Source organism: Ceratotherium simum, chromosome 16 (genome assembly GCF_057802395.1).
Source record: "Ceratotherium simum simum isolate JZ-2026a chromosome 16, ASM5780239v1, whole genome shotgun sequence".
Taxonomy (NCBI): domain Eukaryota; kingdom Metazoa; phylum Chordata; class Mammalia; order Perissodactyla; family Rhinocerotidae; genus Ceratotherium; species Ceratotherium simum.
The window spans coordinates 24170679-24192021 of NC_141915.1; the positions used below are offsets into that span (position 1 = coordinate 24170679).

The window sequence follows — 21343 nt, forward strand, 5'->3', positions numbered from 1 at the left end:
AAGCCCACAGCTGTAGCTATTGTACCAGAAAAACTGGTAAACGCTTCCAAACAGAAGACCTTTTCAACAACTTTCATCAGATGAAGCAAACCAGCTTGGCATTTGCTGACTTTTCTTGACTGTTGTGCAAGTGAAACAAGTTCATTGTTAAAGCCTCCTTTGGTCTTCCAAGATTCACAGTTGAGGACTGTACACTCTGATTGCTTTTATGAGACTACATGCTGCTTGAATAGACATTGAGTCCTTGAAGTGGTGGATCCTATGGGAACTATAAGAGATTCCCAGGTCAGACAGATAGATCCAATGCTGAAAATAACCCCGGTAGACAGGACAGAACCTGAAAAATTCCACTGGCAGTATGTAACTAATGGAGTCTTGGTTATGAAAGATGAAAACGTTTGGTTACCAAAGAAAAGAGAAGAGAAAATTACTTTCTCTGATTTCTGCTTCAAATTTGATATATTTTTTTGTGTCACCTCAGGACTATAAACATATCCTTTAATTTCATCTGAGAAACAGAGTATCTTATATACTAGATACTCCTTTTTTACTATCTTGTTTTTGTTGAGAACACTCCTTATCCTTTTTGTCAAGATAATCAAGATTCTACTAGGCAGTATCTTTTGTCTTTCTATAACCAGCACTCAACTAACTACTGGCTTCGGGGATTCTCTTTTAGGAATATGTCTGTCACTAGCAACTGCTCTGCTTGAATAACCACACATTAGCTGTAGACGAGAATTCTGTATTCTGATAAGCAGAGGTGGTGTAATGGGTCATAAATCTGGCCTTAATGGCAGGAGACAGTTGTTCCTGAAATGCAGAATCAGTTCTCAAAACACCCAAGCTTAGGAGCTAGTTCCTAAAAAAAAAAGAGCCTGTGAGATCAGAATTACTCAAGTAACAGAAGCCCATGCTGCAAATCTTGAGCAAATGGTAATGAATTCCACAAAGTAGTTCTAAAGTGGTAAATAAAAGTGATTCATGGGTTTTCATCTATTAAAATCTCAGCCATCTTTATATCATGATAGTAAGTTAGGAGTCGATGATGAAAAATGGAATCAGTTTTGTGTTTCTGGTTTGATAAATGATTGGAAAATAGATTTAACCATGTGATCTTTATGCACTAGGGGACTTTGAATTATGAATAGAAAGTAGGTACCTCTTTCTAGTCCCTATGTTCTCATTACGGCTGATAATTTTTACACAAAGCCTTAGTGTACATTATAGGTTGGAATTAAAGGGAACTCACTGGGATTTTCCTGAGCTGGATTGAAGCCCACTTGAGAGCCATATCCTGCCCTCATTCATATTTACTCTCTTATATTTTGCTATAGCATTGTGTTGAATGGCTAGGAAAAGAATTTGTGGGGCCGGCCCAGTCACGTAGCGGTTAAGTTTTCGTGATCTGCTTCTGTGGCCCAGGGTTCACCAATTCGGATCCTGGGCACGGAGCTACTCACTGCTCATCAAGCCATGCTGAGGCAGCATCCCACATAGTAGAGCTACAAGGCCACAACTATGATACACAGCTATGAACTGGGGCTTTGGGGAGAAAAAAGAAAAAGAGGAAGATTATCAACAGATGTTAGCGCAAGGCCAGTCTTCCTCAAAAAAAAAAAGTTTAAAGAATTGTCTTTATTCACAATTTTCTATGTAGGGGTTATGCATAGGCTTCATGGTATTGAGGTCCATACATCTAGAAAATAAAACTTCAGAAAAGCTTTGAGCTGTGTGAGTGTGGAAACATAAATTTATAAGGTAAAATCTCATCGTTGGAAGAGATGACCTTTAATATTGTCTTTTTCAAACCCTATTTCTGATGGAATTTACCCTATATTAGCAGTGATTGGAGTCTCTGTCTACATGAATACTGCTAGTGATTTACTACCCTGAAATGGCCCATTCTATCTTCCTAAAACTCTGTTAGAAAGTTATTTATATTGAACTAAAATATGTCTTCCTTTAAATTCTATCTGCAGATCCTAGGTCTATAGGTTGGGGTTTTATAGAACAAGTGTCTCTCTGAATCAAGGCTCGCAGGGCCTGAAAAATCAGTCCGGTGGACCTATAATGAAAATATATTCAGTTTGAATTCATTTTCCCTTTTATTCCGCTTCAGGGAAGCCTGAGTTTATGGAAGGGCGTTTATTTGTGTGTACTGCAAACAGATGTCAGTTTTATTGTTCTAATTTTAAGAAGAAAAACCAGTTAGAAGTAGAGACACTAGTAAATGTAGTTAGAATCAATTGTAGTTTAGCGATTAAGGAAAATATTATTTAATCATTTTTGAAAATGTGAATGAATGGTGGTCCTTGGTTTGGTAGCAGTGTTTCTTTCTGGCAGCCTTTGAAGGAGTTGGAAGGCAGGTACTCCAAATATGAAAGCACAAAACTTCTTAATTCCGTAGCTCAAACTGTACTCCTGACAATAATTTCTGTCCCTTTTATGTATGACCTGTTTCCCCAGTAAAAACTACCCAAGGACAGCATCTGTGCATAGTGGCCTGCCCATGTGCCCAGTCATCTTGACAGCCGCATGCCCTCCTTCTGTCCACATTAAGGTTAGATAATGTACCGGGGCAGTACATAGGTATACCTGTGAACCCATTTGATTTCTAACTTGCTGCTAAGTAATCTGAGACTGTATGCTTATTATCTAGAACCTTGATTAGATTCTAGACAGTTTTACCCCAGGATTTAAAAATGAGTAATGTTCATTCACTCGCATTACTAACGTCTATTGAGGTCTTCTATTGAGTTTCCATTGGGTCTTCTGTCCCATGACATACCAGATGGGAGTGTGGAATATCTAATCACTTTAACTGATAGTTTACTAGTCCTGTCTTCACCATTTTCTGATTCAGTACAGTATGTATTAAATGTACCTTTAAGGTTAACAATAAGCCCTATATAGCAAACAATTCATGCTGTTAATGTAAATAGTATTCTGAGATGCAACAGCTGCAACCAAGGGCACATCAGCCAGTTCTAGCAAGGTACACATAGCTGTCATTAAAGGGACAAAGAGAGAGATTGGTGCTTAGAGCCTTTATAGGTCTGGCAGAAACTGTTTAAGATAAGACTTTAAGGTTTTGGGAGCTTATCTGTCAGGCAGGATGAAAGGCCTGTGAAAATGTTTCTGGCTATCCCTGGCAACTGAAACTGTATAGAGTAATTCTGTTGTAGGCTGCTGGAGGAAGAGAGAATTTGGGGCTTATAATAAAAGTTTCTGGATAGTAACCAGATTGGTCAGTATAGTTTGGTGGGTGGGTTCTGTATTGCCAGAAAGAGATCCACATATACATTTGCTGTAAGTTCCTGATTTATTTTGCCTAACATAAAACTTTAAAAATGAGAAAGCTACCTGAAGCAGGAACAGATGCAGTGTATCTTAGCATTATTTTCTCTTGACTAGGGTTCCTTGTGAGGCACACAGCTGCCAGTGACCCTCTCCACGTAGGTGGAGACTATCAGAGTTGTGATAGCTGCTTAATTCTTGCTATGCCACTTCCCTGTTATACTCAGGCTTACATCACCAATCTGGGAGAACTTGATTGATATTTTTTCTAAGTGGAAAAGCCAAAATCCTAGCAATGGTCTGCAGGGCTCTCTGTGATCTAGGCGTGCCTTACCTCATTGACTTCATCTGCTGCTCCTCCCCTTCCTCCACACCAGCTTCCTCACTGATCTTCACATAGGTATGCTGCCACCTCAGGGCCTTTGAAGGGCTGTTTCCCATGTCTGGCATGTTCCTTCTTTCAATCCCCATATCACTTACTTCCCTCCTTCAGGTCTTTACTAAAACAGTACCTTTTTAATAAGGCCTCCTCTCTCTACTCCCAGTACTCTCGATCTGATCCCGCTTACCCTTATATTTTCCCCAGAGCACTTATCCATTTTAAATCTATTTAATGTACTTACTCATTATCACCTCTTGCTCCCCTCCCACTAGTACACAAACTCCAAAAGGGCAGCAGTTTTTATCTGTCTCGTTTCTTTTCCTGCACTGATATATGGCATACAATAGGTATGTAACAATTATTTGTTGTTGAGTGAATCTTTTTGCTTTCATTTAAGGAAGTGTTTACAAATATTAGGTGCATCCAGTTTTTGAACTAAACTCAGGCCATCTCCTCATCTTAGCAAACAGAGGGTCCCTAAACATTGTCGCCACCTGTTGTTGCTCAGTGGCCTTGCAGTCTACCCCCTCACTCTGATTCAATACCCATTATCTGGGTGAGTCTGGTCCTGGTCCCAAGTTTAATCTGAGGAATACAATCACAAATTGATTTTTCTGCCAAGTGGACAGAGCAAACATTAGAAGCTGTTGCTTCAGGCCAGCCCTGTGGCTTAGTGGTTAAGTGCGCGTGCTCCGCTGCTGGCGGCCTGGGTTTGGATCCCGGGCGCGCACCGACTCACTGCGTCTCTGGCCATGCTGAGGCCGCGTCCCACATACAGCAACTAGAAGGATGTGCAACTATGACATAGAACTATCTGCTGGGGCTTTGCGGGGAAATAAGGAGGAGGATTGGCAATAGATATTAGCTCAGGGCCGGTCTTTTTTTTTTTTTAAGATTTTATTTATTTATTTTTCCCCCAAAGCCCCAGTACACAGTTGTCTGTCATAGCTGCACATCGTTATAGTTGCTGTATGTGGGACGCGGCCTCAGCATGGCCGGAGGAGTGGTGCCTTGGTGCGCACCCGGGATCCGAACCCGGGCCGCCGGCAGCTGAGCGCACGCACTTAACCGCTAAGCCACGGGGCCGGCCCACAGGGCCAGTCTTCTCAGCAAAAAGATGAGGATTAGCATGGATGTTAGCTCAGGGCTGATCTTCCTCAAAAAAAAAAAAAAAGAAGAAGAAGAAGCTGTTGCTTCCTTTACTCTATTCATCAGAGTAAGATCATAGCACGTTAAGGGACCCTATTTCAAAGATTGGAGATAACTAGGAAAATAGAAATACTGTTATAATATTTTGGGAACTTTTTCTGTTGCTAACCTGTGTCTGTGTGCCACTTTAAAATAAAACAAATTGCTACCACACAACTATTTATTAAACTGTTATCCTAATTGCCTAAAATATTTTGAGTAATATTCCTGGAGTAAATTTGGAAGCTCACGGATGCTCTGTACGTGTCTTGGAACCTCAGAGAAAACCAAAATCATTTGGATGCCTGGCAGGAATTGGAGCTGAGCAAGCCCCTTTTACTGTGAGACCAGAAAGAAGCCTGTTTTTTGCATAATCCTGAAATACAAAGCTATAAGGAGGCAAACTTTAAATTTTTATTTATTTATTTATTTTCCCCCAAAGCCCCAGTAGATAGTTGTATGTCATAGCTGCACATCCTTCTAGTTGCTGTATGTGGGACTCAGCCTCAGCATGGCCGGAGAAGTGGTGCGTCGGTGCGCGCCTGGGATCTGAACCCGGGCCGCCAGCAGCGGAGCGTGCGCACTTAACCACTAAGCCACGGGGTTGGCCCAGGAGGCAAACTTTAAAAAGAAGGGCAAAAAAGGTTGTCTTTTGCCAGTGGATATTCATTGTATCTCATTGCTCAATTCTTTGCTTTCAGAAAACAATTTTTTTTTTTTTTGTGAGAAAGATCGGCCCTGCCAATCCTCCTCTCTTTTTTTTTTTTTTTTTTTTTGCTGAGGAGGACTGGCCCTGGGCCAACATCCATGCCCATCTTCCTCCACTTTACATGGGATGCTGCCACAGCATGGCTCGACAAGCAGTGCGTCAGTGCGCGTGCGGGATCCGAACCAGCGAACCCTGGGCTGCCGCAGCAGAGCGCACGCACCCAACCGCTTGTGCCACCGGGCCAGCCCCTCAGAAAACAATTTTTTCAAACAATGCTCAAAATAGTCTAACTTTGGCCTTTGAAAGGAAAAAAAAGTAAAAAAAAAAAATTCCGAATTCCAAATTTTTCTGCACTTGCTATCAGAAGAGTTTACTTTGGTGACAATGGGTGATTGTTTATAAATTCAGAGAAGGAGTAAAAAGATTGATACCCCTAAACTGAAATTCACTCTGGGATGAGCTGTCACAAAGCTGACACCAGAGATTGTGTTGGGACTTTGAGGGTGTGAATTAAGCAGTTCCGATGGCTTTAGTGATGTCTATGGGTGGGCTTCTGTTTCTGCCCTCCACAGAGGCAGTCTTTCATGAAAACTGTGACCTAGCCACCTTTTTTCCAAGTGGCTTTGAAGCAGGGGGGAATTCTTTTTAAAGCAGTACTTGAGGGTCTACTTTAAGTTGCAAAAGAATTACAGAATTTGATTGTAGTAGTTCTAACCCTGCTGTGTCTTGAAGTTCTTCTAGTGGACAGCCTTGAATATCATCATTCTGATTTACTCCTGCCCAAATTAGGAGATTTTGACAGTTTAATCCAAAAGTGTTTTAAACCAACGTCTGTCCATAACACTTTACAATCGTATTCTTCTCTTTGGTGTTCTGGAAATTTAATCTGCCTACGTTCTAATTCATGGTGTAAACTATTTGGAAGTTTTTTGAGATTGAGATTAAGCAGATCTCATGACAGAATGGGGACTACAGGAGATGCCATAGTTATTTCAGTTTCAGTATCGTTTGACTTCACTTCCTTTCAAAGCAGGACCTACTGAGAGAGCTTGGCTTTTGGGATCTCATTACTTTTCTAAATCCCAGTAATTATATGTGCTACTAGAGGGTTTACAATTTAAGAGATCATCTAGGGATCTGTTAAGAGCTTTCCTTTCCCTTCTGAGAGCTGTTTAAACATGGAAACTTCAAATGCAGAAGTGCATGTTGTTGCCCAAGGGAAAATTAGCTTAGGGACATGGAGCTGCTGCTTTGTCAGCAGGAAAGGAACCTGTCAAATTTTCCCTGTAGGGGCTGCACTGTCCATACACTCTGAACAATGAAAAGTGTGCTAACCTCTCTTGAGAATAAATAAGTATGGCTTTTATTTAGGGTGAACAGCCAATTGGTAGTGTTTGAGGGCTGCTCAACTGCCGTGTAATCCATCTGATCTGTTGGGTGGACTAAGAAAGAATATGTAGGGCCGGCCCCGTGGCTTAGCGGTTAAGTGCGTGCGCTCCGCTGCCGGCGGCCCGGGTTCGGATCCCGGGTGCGCACCGAGGCACCACTCCTCCAGCCATGCTGAGGCCGCGTCCCACATACAGCAACTAGAAGGATGTGCAGCTATGACAGACAACTATGTACTGGGGCTTTGGGGGAAAAATAAATAAATAAAATCTTTAAAAAAAAAAAAAAAAAAAGAATATGTAGATAGAGGGTTCTTGTTTGAATCTTAGCCTTCCATTGAAAGTAAACTAAAGATGCTGTTCAAGTTAAAATTTAATTAGCATCAGAAGGAAACTAAATTAACATTTTTTGTGGTGAGTTTCATAACTGTTTCTGCCGTAGTTTTAACTGTATTCAGACATTGTCAAATACTATAGATAGACCTTTCTGTTTTGTCAGGATGTCTCTGAGAATTCTCAATTCGTTGGTTGATAAGATTTGAAATAGAAGACCATAATTAAACTAAAGATGGTAAATATTTTTTGGCATTGACTAGGAATGCGGAACTACAGGTAGATTTAACTCCAGCAGCTAGCAGAAAGAGCCACTTTTACTTGAGTGTCAGATGACATGTATCACACAGTTGGAGTCAGTGCCATTAAAAACCTGTCACTCAGAGCCATTCCCTTAGGATCTGTTGACTAGATGATGTGGTGCTTAAAACACATCTGAATCATCATTCCTCAGAAAACTGGAGATGCTTGGCGTCACTGCCTGGTCCTCGCTTGGACCAGCCTGCAAATAATCTTTCCAAAAGCTAAATGGAGACGAGGAATAAAAGAAAAAATATTCTTCAGAGACTTGGAAAGGTCACAAATGACGTCATGGAAGAGTAGATGATATGCTCTCAAAGGTGAGCTGTGTGCCGCTTGCCTTCTTTTCTTGTGGCAGTGCCTCCTGTGATTCTACGTGGTGAGAGGCCGCATTTGCCAGAGTTCAGCCTGAGTTCATATCTAGTACCTTTTTATAGTACTTTTGAGTACACTGGAGCAAGGTTAGAGTATTAATTTAGCCTGTTCGTCTCCAGCTGTGCCACCATAAAGGGGCTGCAGCTACTGCAGCAGGCTTCCCATGCTATGGAAAGAAACTAATTGCTGCTTACAGCCTGAAGCTGACAGGCTGCTCTTTCCCCAGCAGCCACTGAAATTTACTTTTAAAAATCATTATTATTATTAAGCACTTACAGCCCACTTTTGTGTTTTCCAAGAGCCTCATAACCATTTCTATTTGCTCTTCCTATTGATGTCCCTGAGAGGCAAGTTAATATTGTTATGGCCGTGTGCTACACGTGACAGACCAGAGGAACAGAGGATAGGGTAATCTGCTCCGTGGCCCATCTGTGATCTGCTTTAGGCATCCTCACAGAAGAAGCTGAGGTGTGCATTCTGTTCCTTAGCTCATTTGAACCCGTTTCCTCACTGCTTGCTTTTAATTTGGTGTGTGGGTATTATGGTTTTTATACTTTTTTCACTGCAACTTGACAGTAAGAAATATATTTTACGTAGTTTACACACATAATACATACATAAAACTGAAACAGTTTCATGAAACATTACTCTTCATGAGAGGCACTATGATATATTTTTTTTTCTTTTTGAGGAAGATTGGCCCTGAGCCATCTGTTGCCAATCTTCTTCTTTTTTTTTCTTTTTTCTCCCCAAAACCCCAGTACGTAGTTGTATATCCTAGTTGTAGGTCCTTCTAGTTCTGCTGTCTGGGACGCCGCCTCAACATGACTTGATGAGCGGTGAGTAGGTCCACCCAGGATCCAAACTAGCAAACCTTGGGCCGCTGAAGTGGAAGGCACAAACTTAACCGCTATGCCACCAGGCCGGCCCCTCTATTTTTTTATGCCAGTTTCAACCCACTACATTAATTTTAAGAACTACTATTTGGGGCCGGCCCCATGGCTTAGCGGTTAAGTGCACGCGCTCCGCTGTTGGCGGCCCTGGTTCGGATCCCAGACGCACACCGACGCACCGCTTCTCCGGCCATGCTGAGGCCGCATCCCACATACAGCAACTAGAAGGGTGTGCAACTATGACATACAACTATCAACTGGGGCTTTGGCGGGGGGGGGGGGGAAGGGAGGAGGATTGGCAATAGATGTTAGCTCAGAGCCGGTCTTCCTCAGCAAAAAGAGGAGGATTAGCATGGATGTTAGCTCAGGGCTGATCTTCCTCACAAAAAAAAAAAAAAAAAACTACTATTTGGTTGTGACACACAGTTTTTAAAAAAACACTGCTAGGAGGTACTTGAAGCTGAAGAAGGTACTTGAAGCTGAAGAATACACATGGCACATTTTCCTGGAGCATCAGTTTTACTCAAAGGTAAAGAGAGAAACACATTTTCATATTAAAACATAGATACATTATGAAATAGCATGGAACTTAAACAGATTTTGTCATTATGATGGGCTACTTCATGTTTTACCCCTAATCCTGACCTTTCCCCCTACCTCCACCCCAGTATATATGTCCATGCTTTCGTTTTCTATTAAGGGAAGTACACTAGAAAAAACTTGAAGTGCTATCCTTTTGGAAACTTTAGACCAAGTTCCTATCTTGTCTAAACTTAATTAGTTGTCAGGAACTTTGAGTAGTATATTTTACAGTCATTATTCTTATTGAGTACTTAGTCTGTGCCAGTCACTATTCTAGAAACTGCGAATACAATAGTGAACAAGAGACAAAAATCCCTTCTTTCATGGAACTTCTATTCTACTGGAAAGGGTATGTGACACAAGGACAGGCAATAAGCCAATAAATAAGTAAAATAGTATTTCAGATGAAGGCAATGGAGAAAAATAAAACGGAGATTGGTATAGGGAGTCCTGGGGTTGGAGATTGGGTGGTGTAATTTTATAAATATGTTGGTCATGGAAGACCTACGTGAAAAGGTAATATTTGATTAAAGCAAAGACCTAAAGGAGGCCAGGAATGGAGCCATTCAGATTTCTGGAGGAAGAGAATTCCAACAGAAGAAAGAACAAATGCAGAAAGCCATGAGAGCATGCCTGGTATGTGCAGAGAACAACAGCAGGCTACTGTGGCTGACATGGAGCTAGCAGGGAGACAGTCGTAGCACATAACATCAGAGAGGTAATAGGTATCAGATTATAGGCAATTGTAACTTTGGTTTTCATTCTGAGATGGGAAATCATTGGAGGTTTGAGCAGAGAAGTATTTATGAGCTGACCTACATTTTAAGATCACTCTGGCTGCTGTGTTGAGAATAGACTGGAAAAGCTAGGTGTTAAGGGGCAGGGAGACATGCAGAAGCAGGGAGACCATTAAAAGGCTTTTCAGTATTCCAATTTCTGAGTTTGGAAAGACAGCAGGAGGTTCTGTTTAGGGATAAGGAGGGGAGATGAATTTGGTTTTGGACATGTTCATTTTGAGATATTAGTTATCCAAGTGAAGATACTATGTAGGCAGTTGGAGATATATATGTCATAATTGATTTCCCATAGGCAAGCTAGGCATTGATGTTAAAGCTCTTGGAAAACAGTTCTCCAGCTTGTCTGGATTATCTTCCTATTCTGTACCTGTTGAGATAGTGAATTTCAAAATAAGAAAACAAAGAACTCCCCTGCCTCCCTCCAAAGCAATTCTGTTTAAGAGTAGCCGCCATCTGGATTGGAATTGAACTGACTTCATACTGTTTTTCCCTTGATTTTTTTTTCCCTAAACTCCCCAAAAGTGATTGGCATATCCTTGGAGAATCTAGTATTCTTTGGGTTGTGATCTCCTATTTTATTCTTCCTTAGCGTATAGATGTTATTTTTAGCTCAGTGATTTGAAACTAAAAAAGCCCATATATCATCCCATTCCCCCATCTCTGCGTCATAGAGTATCATTGTGCCTAATGAGAGATGTTACTGATGGGATTATATTATACATGTGAATGACGTAGAGGTAGAAACAAGGTTGAGAAACCAGTGTTTCATTCCATTTGTTCAGCATCTTACCCTTAATTTCATGCAACAAATATTTATTGAACTACTAGTGTGCTAGTGAAAATGAGAGCTCCTATGCTCAAGGAGCTCATTGTATTGTGGGTCTGGCAGATGTAAACAATTATTTCATGCTCTCCAAGTGTATATACTGGGCTCTATGGAGAGGGATTAGAGCTTTCTTGAGAAATCTCAAGATTGAACTGAATCTGAAGATTAAATAAGTATTTTCCAGACAGCTAAACCTTCAGGAGAAGAATATATTAAGCAGAAAGAACAACATGTAAGAAGGCACAGAGCCGTGAGTTTCAGTGTTTGGGGAACAAGAAGTAATTTTGATATGGTTGAAATTAAGGAAGTAGGCTGGAGAGATAGGCAGCGGCCAGATCCAAGGAATCATGTATTCTTGAAGTGACCGCAGTTCTAGCCAAGAGTAAAAGTTTGAGAGCTGTAAAATGCAGATTTTGAAAAGCTAACGTAAAAGAGACGAAACATTTCCCCCAAAGAGTGACCTGTGCAGTTGAGCCTATAAAAAGATATTTAACAAGGGCACAGTAGCAAGAAGAATGATTAAGCTAACAGTTTGCTAATAACCTTTTTTCTCTTCTGATTTCTTTTTAGCATAGTAGTAGTACTACATTTGAGCATGTGTAAGATTTTAGATAAGTCTAATGTGGTTATCCTTAATTACGAAAAATTCTGAGTAAAAAGGTAAAACAGAAGATGGTGAAGGGAGTCGTGAATGAACACTCATTATAGTACTTAACTATAAGCCAGGCACCATTCTAAGTTCTTTGCAAATGTTAACTCTTCTTTTTGTGTGTGTGTGAGGAAGATCAGCCCTGAGCTAACATCCGATCCCAATCCTCCTCTTTTTGTTGAGGAAGACTGGCCCTGGGCTAACATCCGTGCTCGTCTTCCTCTACTTTTTTATATGGGACGCTGCCACAGCATGAGTTGACAAGCGGTGCATCGGTGTGCGCCCAGGATCCAAACCTGCGAACCCCTGGCAGTGGAAGCAGAGCGTGCGCACTTAACTGCTTGCGCCACCCTGCTGGCCCCAGCAAATGTTAACTCTTTATCCTCATAACAACCCATGTGGTCCGTACTGTTGTTATCTCCATTCTACAGACAGAGAACTGGGCTGTACGACTTGCCCAAAGTCACATAGCAATAAGTGACAGAGTCAGAATTTGAAATCAGGTGGTCTGGTTTGGTTCACAAGTTCACGTTCTGAACCACTGTCTGCTGCCTCTGATTTGGGTGTCCCAGCTTCTCAGAGTTATTCCAGAGCAGTAGTCCCGGGGTAGTCTTTAGGGTGTCCTGAAACCCCTGAAATTGTATGTCAAAATGTTGCATGTACGTTTTTCAGGAGGAGGGTCTGTGGCTTTCATCTGTTTGTCAAAAGGGTCCTCAAGGCAGAACGGTTTAGCACTGCTGACCTAGAGGAGCTTTTCTTGTCTTTTGCGTTGTTAAACGGCTTCAAGTGGAATAAGAATTTCCTCAGAAGAACAAGTTATTTACAAGCCCCTGCAGACTTCTTAGGTAACATTGTTCTAAATTATTTGCTTCTCTGGTTGTTCTTCTTAGGAATTTTTCCAAAATACACAGGCCAGGTCCCAGATTTACAGATTGTTATTCTTTTATATAGGATGGAGCCCTGGCATCTGTTTTGAAAAATCTCTCCAGATGAGTCTGATATAAGTCTTTGGTTTAAGAAGCACTAATATTTTCCCCTGGAGGACAGGATTATATTTTCTTTATTCTTTCTTATATCTCAAATGCTTGGGACATAGTAAACATTAATAAATGTTTAAATGAATGGCACATTTTGAAATATGACTGCTTTTATAATCAAAGATGATAGTAGTGAAAATCACTCACATTTCACACAAGACCTTTATATAATCCACACTAGCCCACCCACACCACCCCAGTTTTCACTTCTAGATGCCTCTTATAGAGCCTGGCACTACCTCAAGATCTTCTTGCTGCCCTTATTTGAACTAAGAGTTTTCCTCTCATTGCTGAATACCAGATGAATTAGAAAATACCTCTTTCCCAGACGCCCACAGCTGGTGTGAATCTTTTGAAGTGGTGCTCTAGTACATCTAAAAGAATGTCAAAGGTCCCTCTTTCCTAAGTTTAGTTACTCTGTTTGCATTCACCAGACTCAAGCTTTTTGAGAATCCTGCTGTCTCAGCATTTTAAGCATCACATTATGTGATATAGGTCAGAAACTCCAAGGAGTTGGTGATTGAAGGGTTAAAAGCACAAGTGACAAGGAAAGCAATTTGATGGATTTTTCTGGGAGAGAGAACAGAAAGACTGTGTCAAGTAGGCATAACCAAATTATGGAGTACGAAATAAAGGTACTATTTAAGGTGGAGAAGGTGAGTTGATAATAAATGTAAGGGAACTGCAAGTACTTCGGAAAGAGGATATTTGGATCTTATAGCCAAAGTTTGATGAGGAAATAGATGATGATGTTGAAGTGTGGACATTTGCCCCAAAAAGGGAGCGACGGGGATAGTGGTGCTAGATAAGCACTTTTTTCCCTTTATTATCTTAGAGCAAAGTGAAAGAGAAATAGGCATGGTTACAGATTATAGAACTTGCCCAGAGAAATGTTTTCCTACGGTGCCAAGAGCATAGATGGAAAGCCACCAGTGACAGAAACCAGAGAGAAGTGGCGGTTTAGAGCAATTCTCCTACTCTCCCTTCTTACATTATGTGGTTCTTATAATCTGCCATAGTAGAATCTGCCTATTTCTGAATATATACACCAATCAGTGTTGCCTCTGGATGAAAATACTTATCGTAGCTTTTTTAAAAGTATAAACAGCATGCTGTGAATTGAATGGGCACAGTAGAATCACAGCCTGCCTAACTCAGAAGCTGGTAATGTGAGAAGACAGCTCATCTCTTTACTTACTCGAAGACTTCCTTCTTATAGTCATCAGATTTACCAGTGTTTGACCTAACAAGCTTGTTCCAACCATGGGACTTAGGAAATAAGATTTTTATGAAAGAAACAACTTTAAAACCAGTATCTTAAAAAAATGTAAGGGACAGTATAGCACCAGTTATTGTGGAGAGAAAAAAAAAGGTGTAGAGTCAGACAAATTTGCATTTGATCCTGGTTCTTCTGTTTACTAGCAGTGTGACCCTGGATGTTACTCAGACTTTGTGAACCTCAGTTCCTCATCTGTAAAACGAGAGGGGATTGACACCTACTTTGTTTGGGATAGTAATAATGAGCATTAGAAATAATATCATTAGTAGGTACTTAGTAAGTGGTAGCAGCAGCTACTATTAATAACAGTAGAAACAAAAAATAACTGAATAGATTATTCTGGGTACAGAACGCGTGCCTTGAATTCAACCCTCCTGGGGCTCCTCCTAGAGAGAGACAGAGTTGCAGGTTGTCACAGTACTCTGACAGTGGAATGAGTAAGGATGTGCTTTGCAGTGTATGGGCTGGTGTGTCTTGATTTGAGGAGTCCTGCACTGTGTAAAAGAGAAAGGAAATAGGGTTGTATATTTCTAGACGCATAACTGTTCTTTCCCTCCTACCTGGCTTCCTATGATGTCCTAATTTTCCCTTGTTACTTTCCTGGCAGGTGGCTGTGAAAAACAATATTGATGTCTTCTACTTCAGCTGCCTCATCCCACTCAATGTGCTTTTTGTAGAAGATGGCAAAATGGGTAAGTACATCCTCCTTCTGCCAAATATACCTTTGCCCTTCCTCTGAATGTCAGGCAGAGCAGAGCCCAGAAGTACCAGTTATTTTGAGGTTTAAAAAAAATGGGGTAAGGCTATTCTAAAGCTCTAATAATTGCTAATTATTTATTCGCCTGAGTCACAGTTGGTCTTGCTTTGCTGTTGGTCTCTAAATCACAATGCTGGTTATCTGAATGATCCAGTCACCCCAGCATACAGAGTAAGTGACAAGTAGATGTGGATTTGAATCTCAGCTTATCTGTTTATTAGCTGTGTGACCATGGCAAGGTGCTTAACTCTTCTGAGTTTCAGTTTCCAAATTTGCAAATCAGAAATAGTTTTTATTATAATGACTTAATGAGATAATACATGCAAATTTAGCACTTAGCCCTATACTAAGTTCTTACTGTCTCAAGATAAGAATTCAGTAATTTGGTTATAAATCAATGTTACCGCAATTAAAAAAAAAAAAGAATTTAGTAATTTGTAATAAACCATTAATACTCCCCATGTGGTTGTTGACATTTCTCTCTTCCCTTACTCCTGAAACCACCATCTAATAAAACTAGCTTATATTGGTACATATTAAATTGTATTGGCACTTAATTGATTTGATTCTTTCAATGGCTCTTTGGGTAGGCAGGACAGATGTAATTGTATATGATGAAATTAAGGATCAAAAAGGTCACAAGACTTACCCAAAGTCACCAAATAGGAAACAGTGGAGCCAAAACTATACTCTAGCTATAAACTCTTTTCCAATGTATCTTAGTGCTACTGATGAGGAATTAATTGATGTGGAGTGAAGCACCTCTGAATAGCTAAGAATTGGCTGCAGTCCCAGGCTACTCCTGGCTGTATTGCAAGAGATAGCACTCCAAAGGAGAAATGGTGCAAGGCATCAGAAATCAGAATATTGACAGATTGTGCACATCCTTCCTTTCCCTCTGCTTCCCCGTACAGAGCGCCAGGTCTTCCTTGCAACATGGAAGGATATTCCCAATGAAAACGAACTTCAGTTTCAGATTAAGGAATGTCATTTAAATGCTGGTGAGTAATGACTCTGAATTTCATTTTCATTTCAGTAAATCAAATTGGATATTTGAAAATTGTCTTTTTTTTACTTTCGTCTTCTTTCCACATCTACCTTGTTTTTAGTGGGTGTAGGTAGATATATTACTTAGCAAACTTGTGTTTAAAAACTTGGGATGTTTTCATGTAGGTACTAGATTACTTTACTTATAATCTAACAGATTTAAGAAACAAAGTAGAATGGATCCATCTACCCAGTTCTTCTGTAGTTGAACATGTGTTAATCCTGTTACTTGAAGATCCTGTAGAAGTGGCACTTGAGGATATGCACTCTCTCAAGAATTAAAAGGACTATTTCTCCTTGTATATCAACCTTTGGTATTAGAGGAAAGGTGACTCTTTTTCAGATCCTTATTTAGAATCTTTGTTTGTTATTAAACAAGAATACATCTTAGGGCCGGCTCCATGGCTTAGCGGTTAAGTGCGCATGCTCTGCTGCTGGCGGCCCGGGTTCAGATCCCGGGCGCACACCGACACACCACTTCTCCGGCCATGCTGAGGCCGCGTCCCACATACAGCAACTAGAAGGATGTGCAGCTATGACATACAACTATCTACTGGGGCTTTGGGGGAAAAAATAAATAAATAAATAAAATTATTAAAAAAAGAATACATCTTAGTTGATTACAGCCTAGTTGGTAACCTTTTTCTTTCTTGCCTTGTGTCAGCTTTCATATGATGTTACTAGCCTCTTTAATCCACATTAATAAGCCCTAGACCCTTTTGTAGTTAATTTTATTACTATAATAGAACATCAAAGAGGTAACCCCAGGGCCGGCCCCGTGGCTTAGCGGTTAAGTGCGCACGCTCCGCTACTGGCGGCCCGGGTTCGGATCCCGGGCGCGCACCGACGCACCACTTCTCCGGCCATGCTGAGGCCGCGTCCCACATACAGCAGCTAGAAGGTTGTGCAGCTATGACATACAACTATCTACTGGGGCTTTGGGGGGAAAAATAAATAAATAAAATCTTAAAAAAAAAAAAAAAAGAGGTAACCCCAAAAGAGAAACAATAGCAGCGCTCAGTCCTTAGGGCTTTGTTTCACTGAAGTGTTCCTCAGGAGTGGAAGGAGCCCTGAGCTGTTCAGAGTCCTGCCTTTGTCCCAGTCTCTTTTTTGCGGTTAGTAAAAGGCTTTATGAGTTTGAATAAAAGTGAGCCTTGGTGGTTGGGCAGTACTCCTCTTGCTCCATGTGTCCATTGTTTCCTTCTCCCTACCTTGGTGGTTCTCATACAGGGTTTTCAGCATGCTGCCATCCCATTGTAGCTAGAGCATAGCAGTGGGGGAAAGAGGTGGTATACGGTACAGAGAGAGGGGAAAAACAACACGCCTTCTCGTTCCAACTTTTTCTTTTTAATTTTAGTTTTTTGGGGCTCTATGGTGTGTTCATCCTCAGTATTCAGACAAATCTTTTCTTATAGGGGTTCTCCTGAGACCTTGGAGAGGTGTTTGAGGAGATAGTCTTCTATAATTTCCACTGTAATAACCAGTTAGTTTATTCTCTTCGGGAATACCACGTATCTGCCTTCTTTCTAACATATTCTTCGTCTGGGTTTCTCACCCTTACTGGTTATGTATTTATTAAACAAAACATGAGTTTTTGCTGCTTTTTCACAAAAAAAAGCATACTCAAATTGAGCTTCTTTTTGTGCCTTTTTCTAGGTAGATGGCAGTGTTAACTGTCCATCTCTCTGAAGCTCACTGGTCAGTTGCTATGAACCTCATTAGATGAGGGTGGGAGGTTGGGCAGCTTTCCACAGTATAAGGTGTTCTCCAGGAAGTTGTCAGGTGCAGAATCCACAGTGGCTAATGGAGAGAACTGGAGTAAGTCTTGTTAGAGAAGCAGCCTCTGAAGCCAGCTCGGAAGAGAGCAGTCCCTTCCTTATAGTTGCCCTTGTTGTAGTTGGTCCTATGGCCACGTTTCTTATATTTTGCTGCTGAGAACACTTGTCCCTCAAAAAAAAACGTTCTATGGTCATTTAAAGTTGAAAAGTACAGTGATGATGTGCCTCTCTTGAAAGTTGCCATTGCACATTAGCACACTAAAGGCCGAGAAGCCCTACGTTGAAGAAACCTGTTTCACTCAATGTTAACACTTGACCATGGAATTTAAAATCATAAAATGCTTATTAACATGTTGTGGAACACCAGTGTTCATGAACGTGATCTGGGAAACACTGGCCTATGGAGAGCAAAGAGAGGCCAAAATAATTAGAAAGAAGGTTTGGTTTTAGATGTCCAGTATGAAAGGGACATGCTTTTTCAGAAAAAAAAAAAGAAGGAAGTTTGGATGACTGAGGGCTTTAGTCTGGCCTGCCAAAATAATAGAAAAGATCCCCCTGCTTCCAGATTGGAGTTCTGAACCCTTATTGTACCTTGGTATACATTGTGATCTTGCCAGAGAGAAAGTGTCTGGCCTTTCTCCCGTTGGGGTTGTATCCTCTGATGTATTCTGGACAGTTTCTCAGAGAAAATTCAGTTTTGATCAATTCTGCCGTGGCTTCATGCCAGTTCCTCCCTGCCTTGGGTGCTCCAGATACGAAAGAATTGGTTTTCCCCTGAGACATTGCTCTATGGCAGCACAGCACGTGGAGCGGAGGGAAAAACAGCCGCTTTGTTTTCTCCAGGAGCCCAAGGCCATCATTATCCCACACTAAATCACTGCTAATCTTGCAAGACCACTTCCTGCAACTAATCCTTTCTAGCTTTTCTTCTGCCTCCACCCCAAGGTCTGGACTGCCCTGGCCTTTACATTTCCTTCTGGTCTTGAAGGCTCTATTAACATGAACATTTCCAGGTTTAGTGCCTTCTGATTCAACACCCTGGGTCTAGCTGAGAGCTAAAAATACTATCCTTTCCCGCTGATCTGCCGTAATCACAATAGCACCAACACTTTAAATAGCTTTTGTGTGCCAGAGCAGACATTTGACAGATGGAACTAACACTGAGGGCTACAGGAAGTCACAGGCTTAAAGGACTTACCAACCTAGCATTGAGCTTTTACTTTTGCTCTTCCATTTCTTTGTAGAAAAGAAAGAAGAAACCCTCTTCCCAAGCCTTAGTAATTAATCAGATCTTAATAGAAAGGTGTATATGATAAAGATGCTTATGGTGCCACTCATTGTGTAAATACTAGAAAATATTAGATCAGAAGGGGACTAACGTATGGGTCTCCCTGCTTTCTAGCACTGGTATGAATCTGTTTTGCAGCTTACCATTATAGCTGCATTTGGGGTTAGGACATGTCTGGGACCATTATCTTAAGTGCACAACAAGTAGTTCCATCTCCAGCCATATCCAAAAAGGAATCTTTCTGGCAACTGTCTACAAGCTATTTTTTTTAATTGTTTATTATACTCTGAAAAGCTCAGAGACGTTATATCTATGTTCACTAGATAGGCACTGTATTAAAGGGACAAATATTTCTTCTGGCATGGAGACTAGGTAAGGGTGAGTTCTATTTCTTTGTTTTGTCGTGGTTCTCCCCCTCCTTAGAAACATTTCATAAATGGAAATGCTTTGCCAGCCAGCACTTAAATATAGTTTGGTTGCTCAAATGGTAAAAAGTGTTTTTTCAGCAGTCATAGTGGTTTTGAGCTTGCTAGTGAATACCACAGCTGGGCCCCAAATGCAGAACCCCTTCCCACTCTAAAATGAGTACCGTCTTCACTCTTACGGCTGCTGGAAGAGGTGTGACCTTACCTAAAGTAGGAAGATGAAGGAAGGAAGCCCACATCCACACCTTCTAAGATTTTAGGTCCCAGACCCAAAGAGCTAAATCTGGAGGAGAAGACAAATGATCTTGAAGAAATCACATCTCGAAGCAAGTATAATCATATATGAACGTCTTTTTTTTTTTTTTTTTTAAAGATTTTATTTATTTTATTTTTTCCCCCCAAAGCCCCAGTGGATAGTTGTGTGTCGTAGCTGCACATCCTTCTAGTTGCTGCATGTGGGACTCGGCCTCAGGATGAACGGAGAAGTGGTGCCTCGATGCGCACCCGGGATCCAAACCCGGGCCGCCAGCATCGCAGCGCGCGCACTTAACCACCAAGCCACAGGGCCGGCCCTATGAACGTCTTTTTTAACTCTATCTTTTGGGGCAGATCTCAGTGTCTTAACATTACCACCTCATCTCAAACTCTCACAACTATAAGATTTCATGTTGTTTCCCAAGAGTTCAGTGTGTGAAAAAAAAAACTATGATGTCTCGTCAAGAAGTCTATCCTAGAGCCAGCCCTATGGCCTAGTGGTTCAAGTTCGGCACTCTCACCACTTCAGTGGCCCAGGTTGGTTTCCCGGTCACGGAACCACACCACCCGTCCGTCAGTTGCCATGCTGTGGCAGCAGCTCACGTAGAAGAACTAGAACGACTTACAACTAAGATATACAACCATGTACTGGGACTTTGGGGTGGGGGGCAAGAAAGTCTATCCTAGTCTGGCTGGAAAGCCTCCTTACATCTGGCTCACATTACCATTCTTATTAAGTACTTTTAACAGAGTCTGATCATTTTGCCATCTATACATCCTCAAGCTCAAACCTAATATCTAAGATTTGTAAAAATTGACTCATACATACTTAAGTTATAGAACCTCCCTCCATTCAGTCTTCTGATAAAAATCATGATACAGCCATTCAACAGGAGCAGAGCCAGGTTCCTGGCCAGAATGCTTCCAAATATATTAAAGTTACATCCATTCAACTTGCTTATTCTACCTGGCCGTTTGCCACGTTTTCTAATACTGGGAGGGGTGAGTATGTATGTGTGTTTGTGTGCTTCCAGCTCTTAGTCTATCATCTCTTACATAGGTGGTGAAATCATGAGAACTCTGTAGGAATCTGGGCTTTGCTATATACATAGTCTAGACCATGTTTCTGCTTCTGCAACAAGGTGGCTCTTCAGTAAAGGCTGCTACTGTGTATCTTGTTTCCTTGGAAATGGGCAAGATCCTTGAAAGTTAGGAATGGCTTGTACAATTTAAAGCAAGCCCACAAGTGTTAAAGACAGTGCTGTGAAAAGGCATTAGCCGAACTGCAGCTGTTGACGTTGCCTGCCAACCCAGTCTAAGCTGCAAGGGCCCTTTGTTGTGAGAATGACCCCCCCCAGAAGGTGATTAAAAAGCATATTGAGGCCCCCTCCTCCAAAAGTATTGCATGTAACTACCCTGAGATACACTTTTTGGCTCCTCAAAGACAGCCAGTTCTTAAATTATAATTATTCTGCTTGGTGTTAGTGAAAACCTTGAAAATAAGAAACGAAATGTTACATATTAACTAAGTGTGGTGCAAATGTGTAATAAATGGGCTTTAAGTCCCTCCTCCCCTGAGCTCTCACTGGTTTGAATGTGGGAGAAAGATGTCAGAGCAAGAACTACCTCCAAAATTAGCCCACATATGAGTAGATGGTTTTTAATGCCTATGGCATTATGTACATATCAGCATCTCCAACACCTGAGTCAGTCAATTCACAGGTTTTGATGGCAGGTACCCATTGTGTCTCAGATACT

At 41.2% G+C, this 21343-nt stretch overlaps 1 protein-coding gene across 3 annotated transcripts in view; it reads left to right on the forward strand.

Moving 5' to 3' along the window:
* Positions 1-21343, forward strand: part of AP2B1 (adaptor related protein complex 2 subunit beta 1) — a 121831-nt gene that overhangs the window by 93438 nt on the left and 7050 nt on the right. For all 3 annotated transcript variants that reach the window (XM_004434855.3, XM_004434858.2, XM_087440820.1), the window contains 2 exons: positions 14643-14727; positions 15707-15793. In XM_004434855.3, the coding sequence (XP_004434912.1) occupies positions 14643-14727; positions 15707-15793 (172 nt within the window). The remainder of the gene's footprint in view (positions 1-14642; positions 14728-15706; positions 15794-21343) is intronic.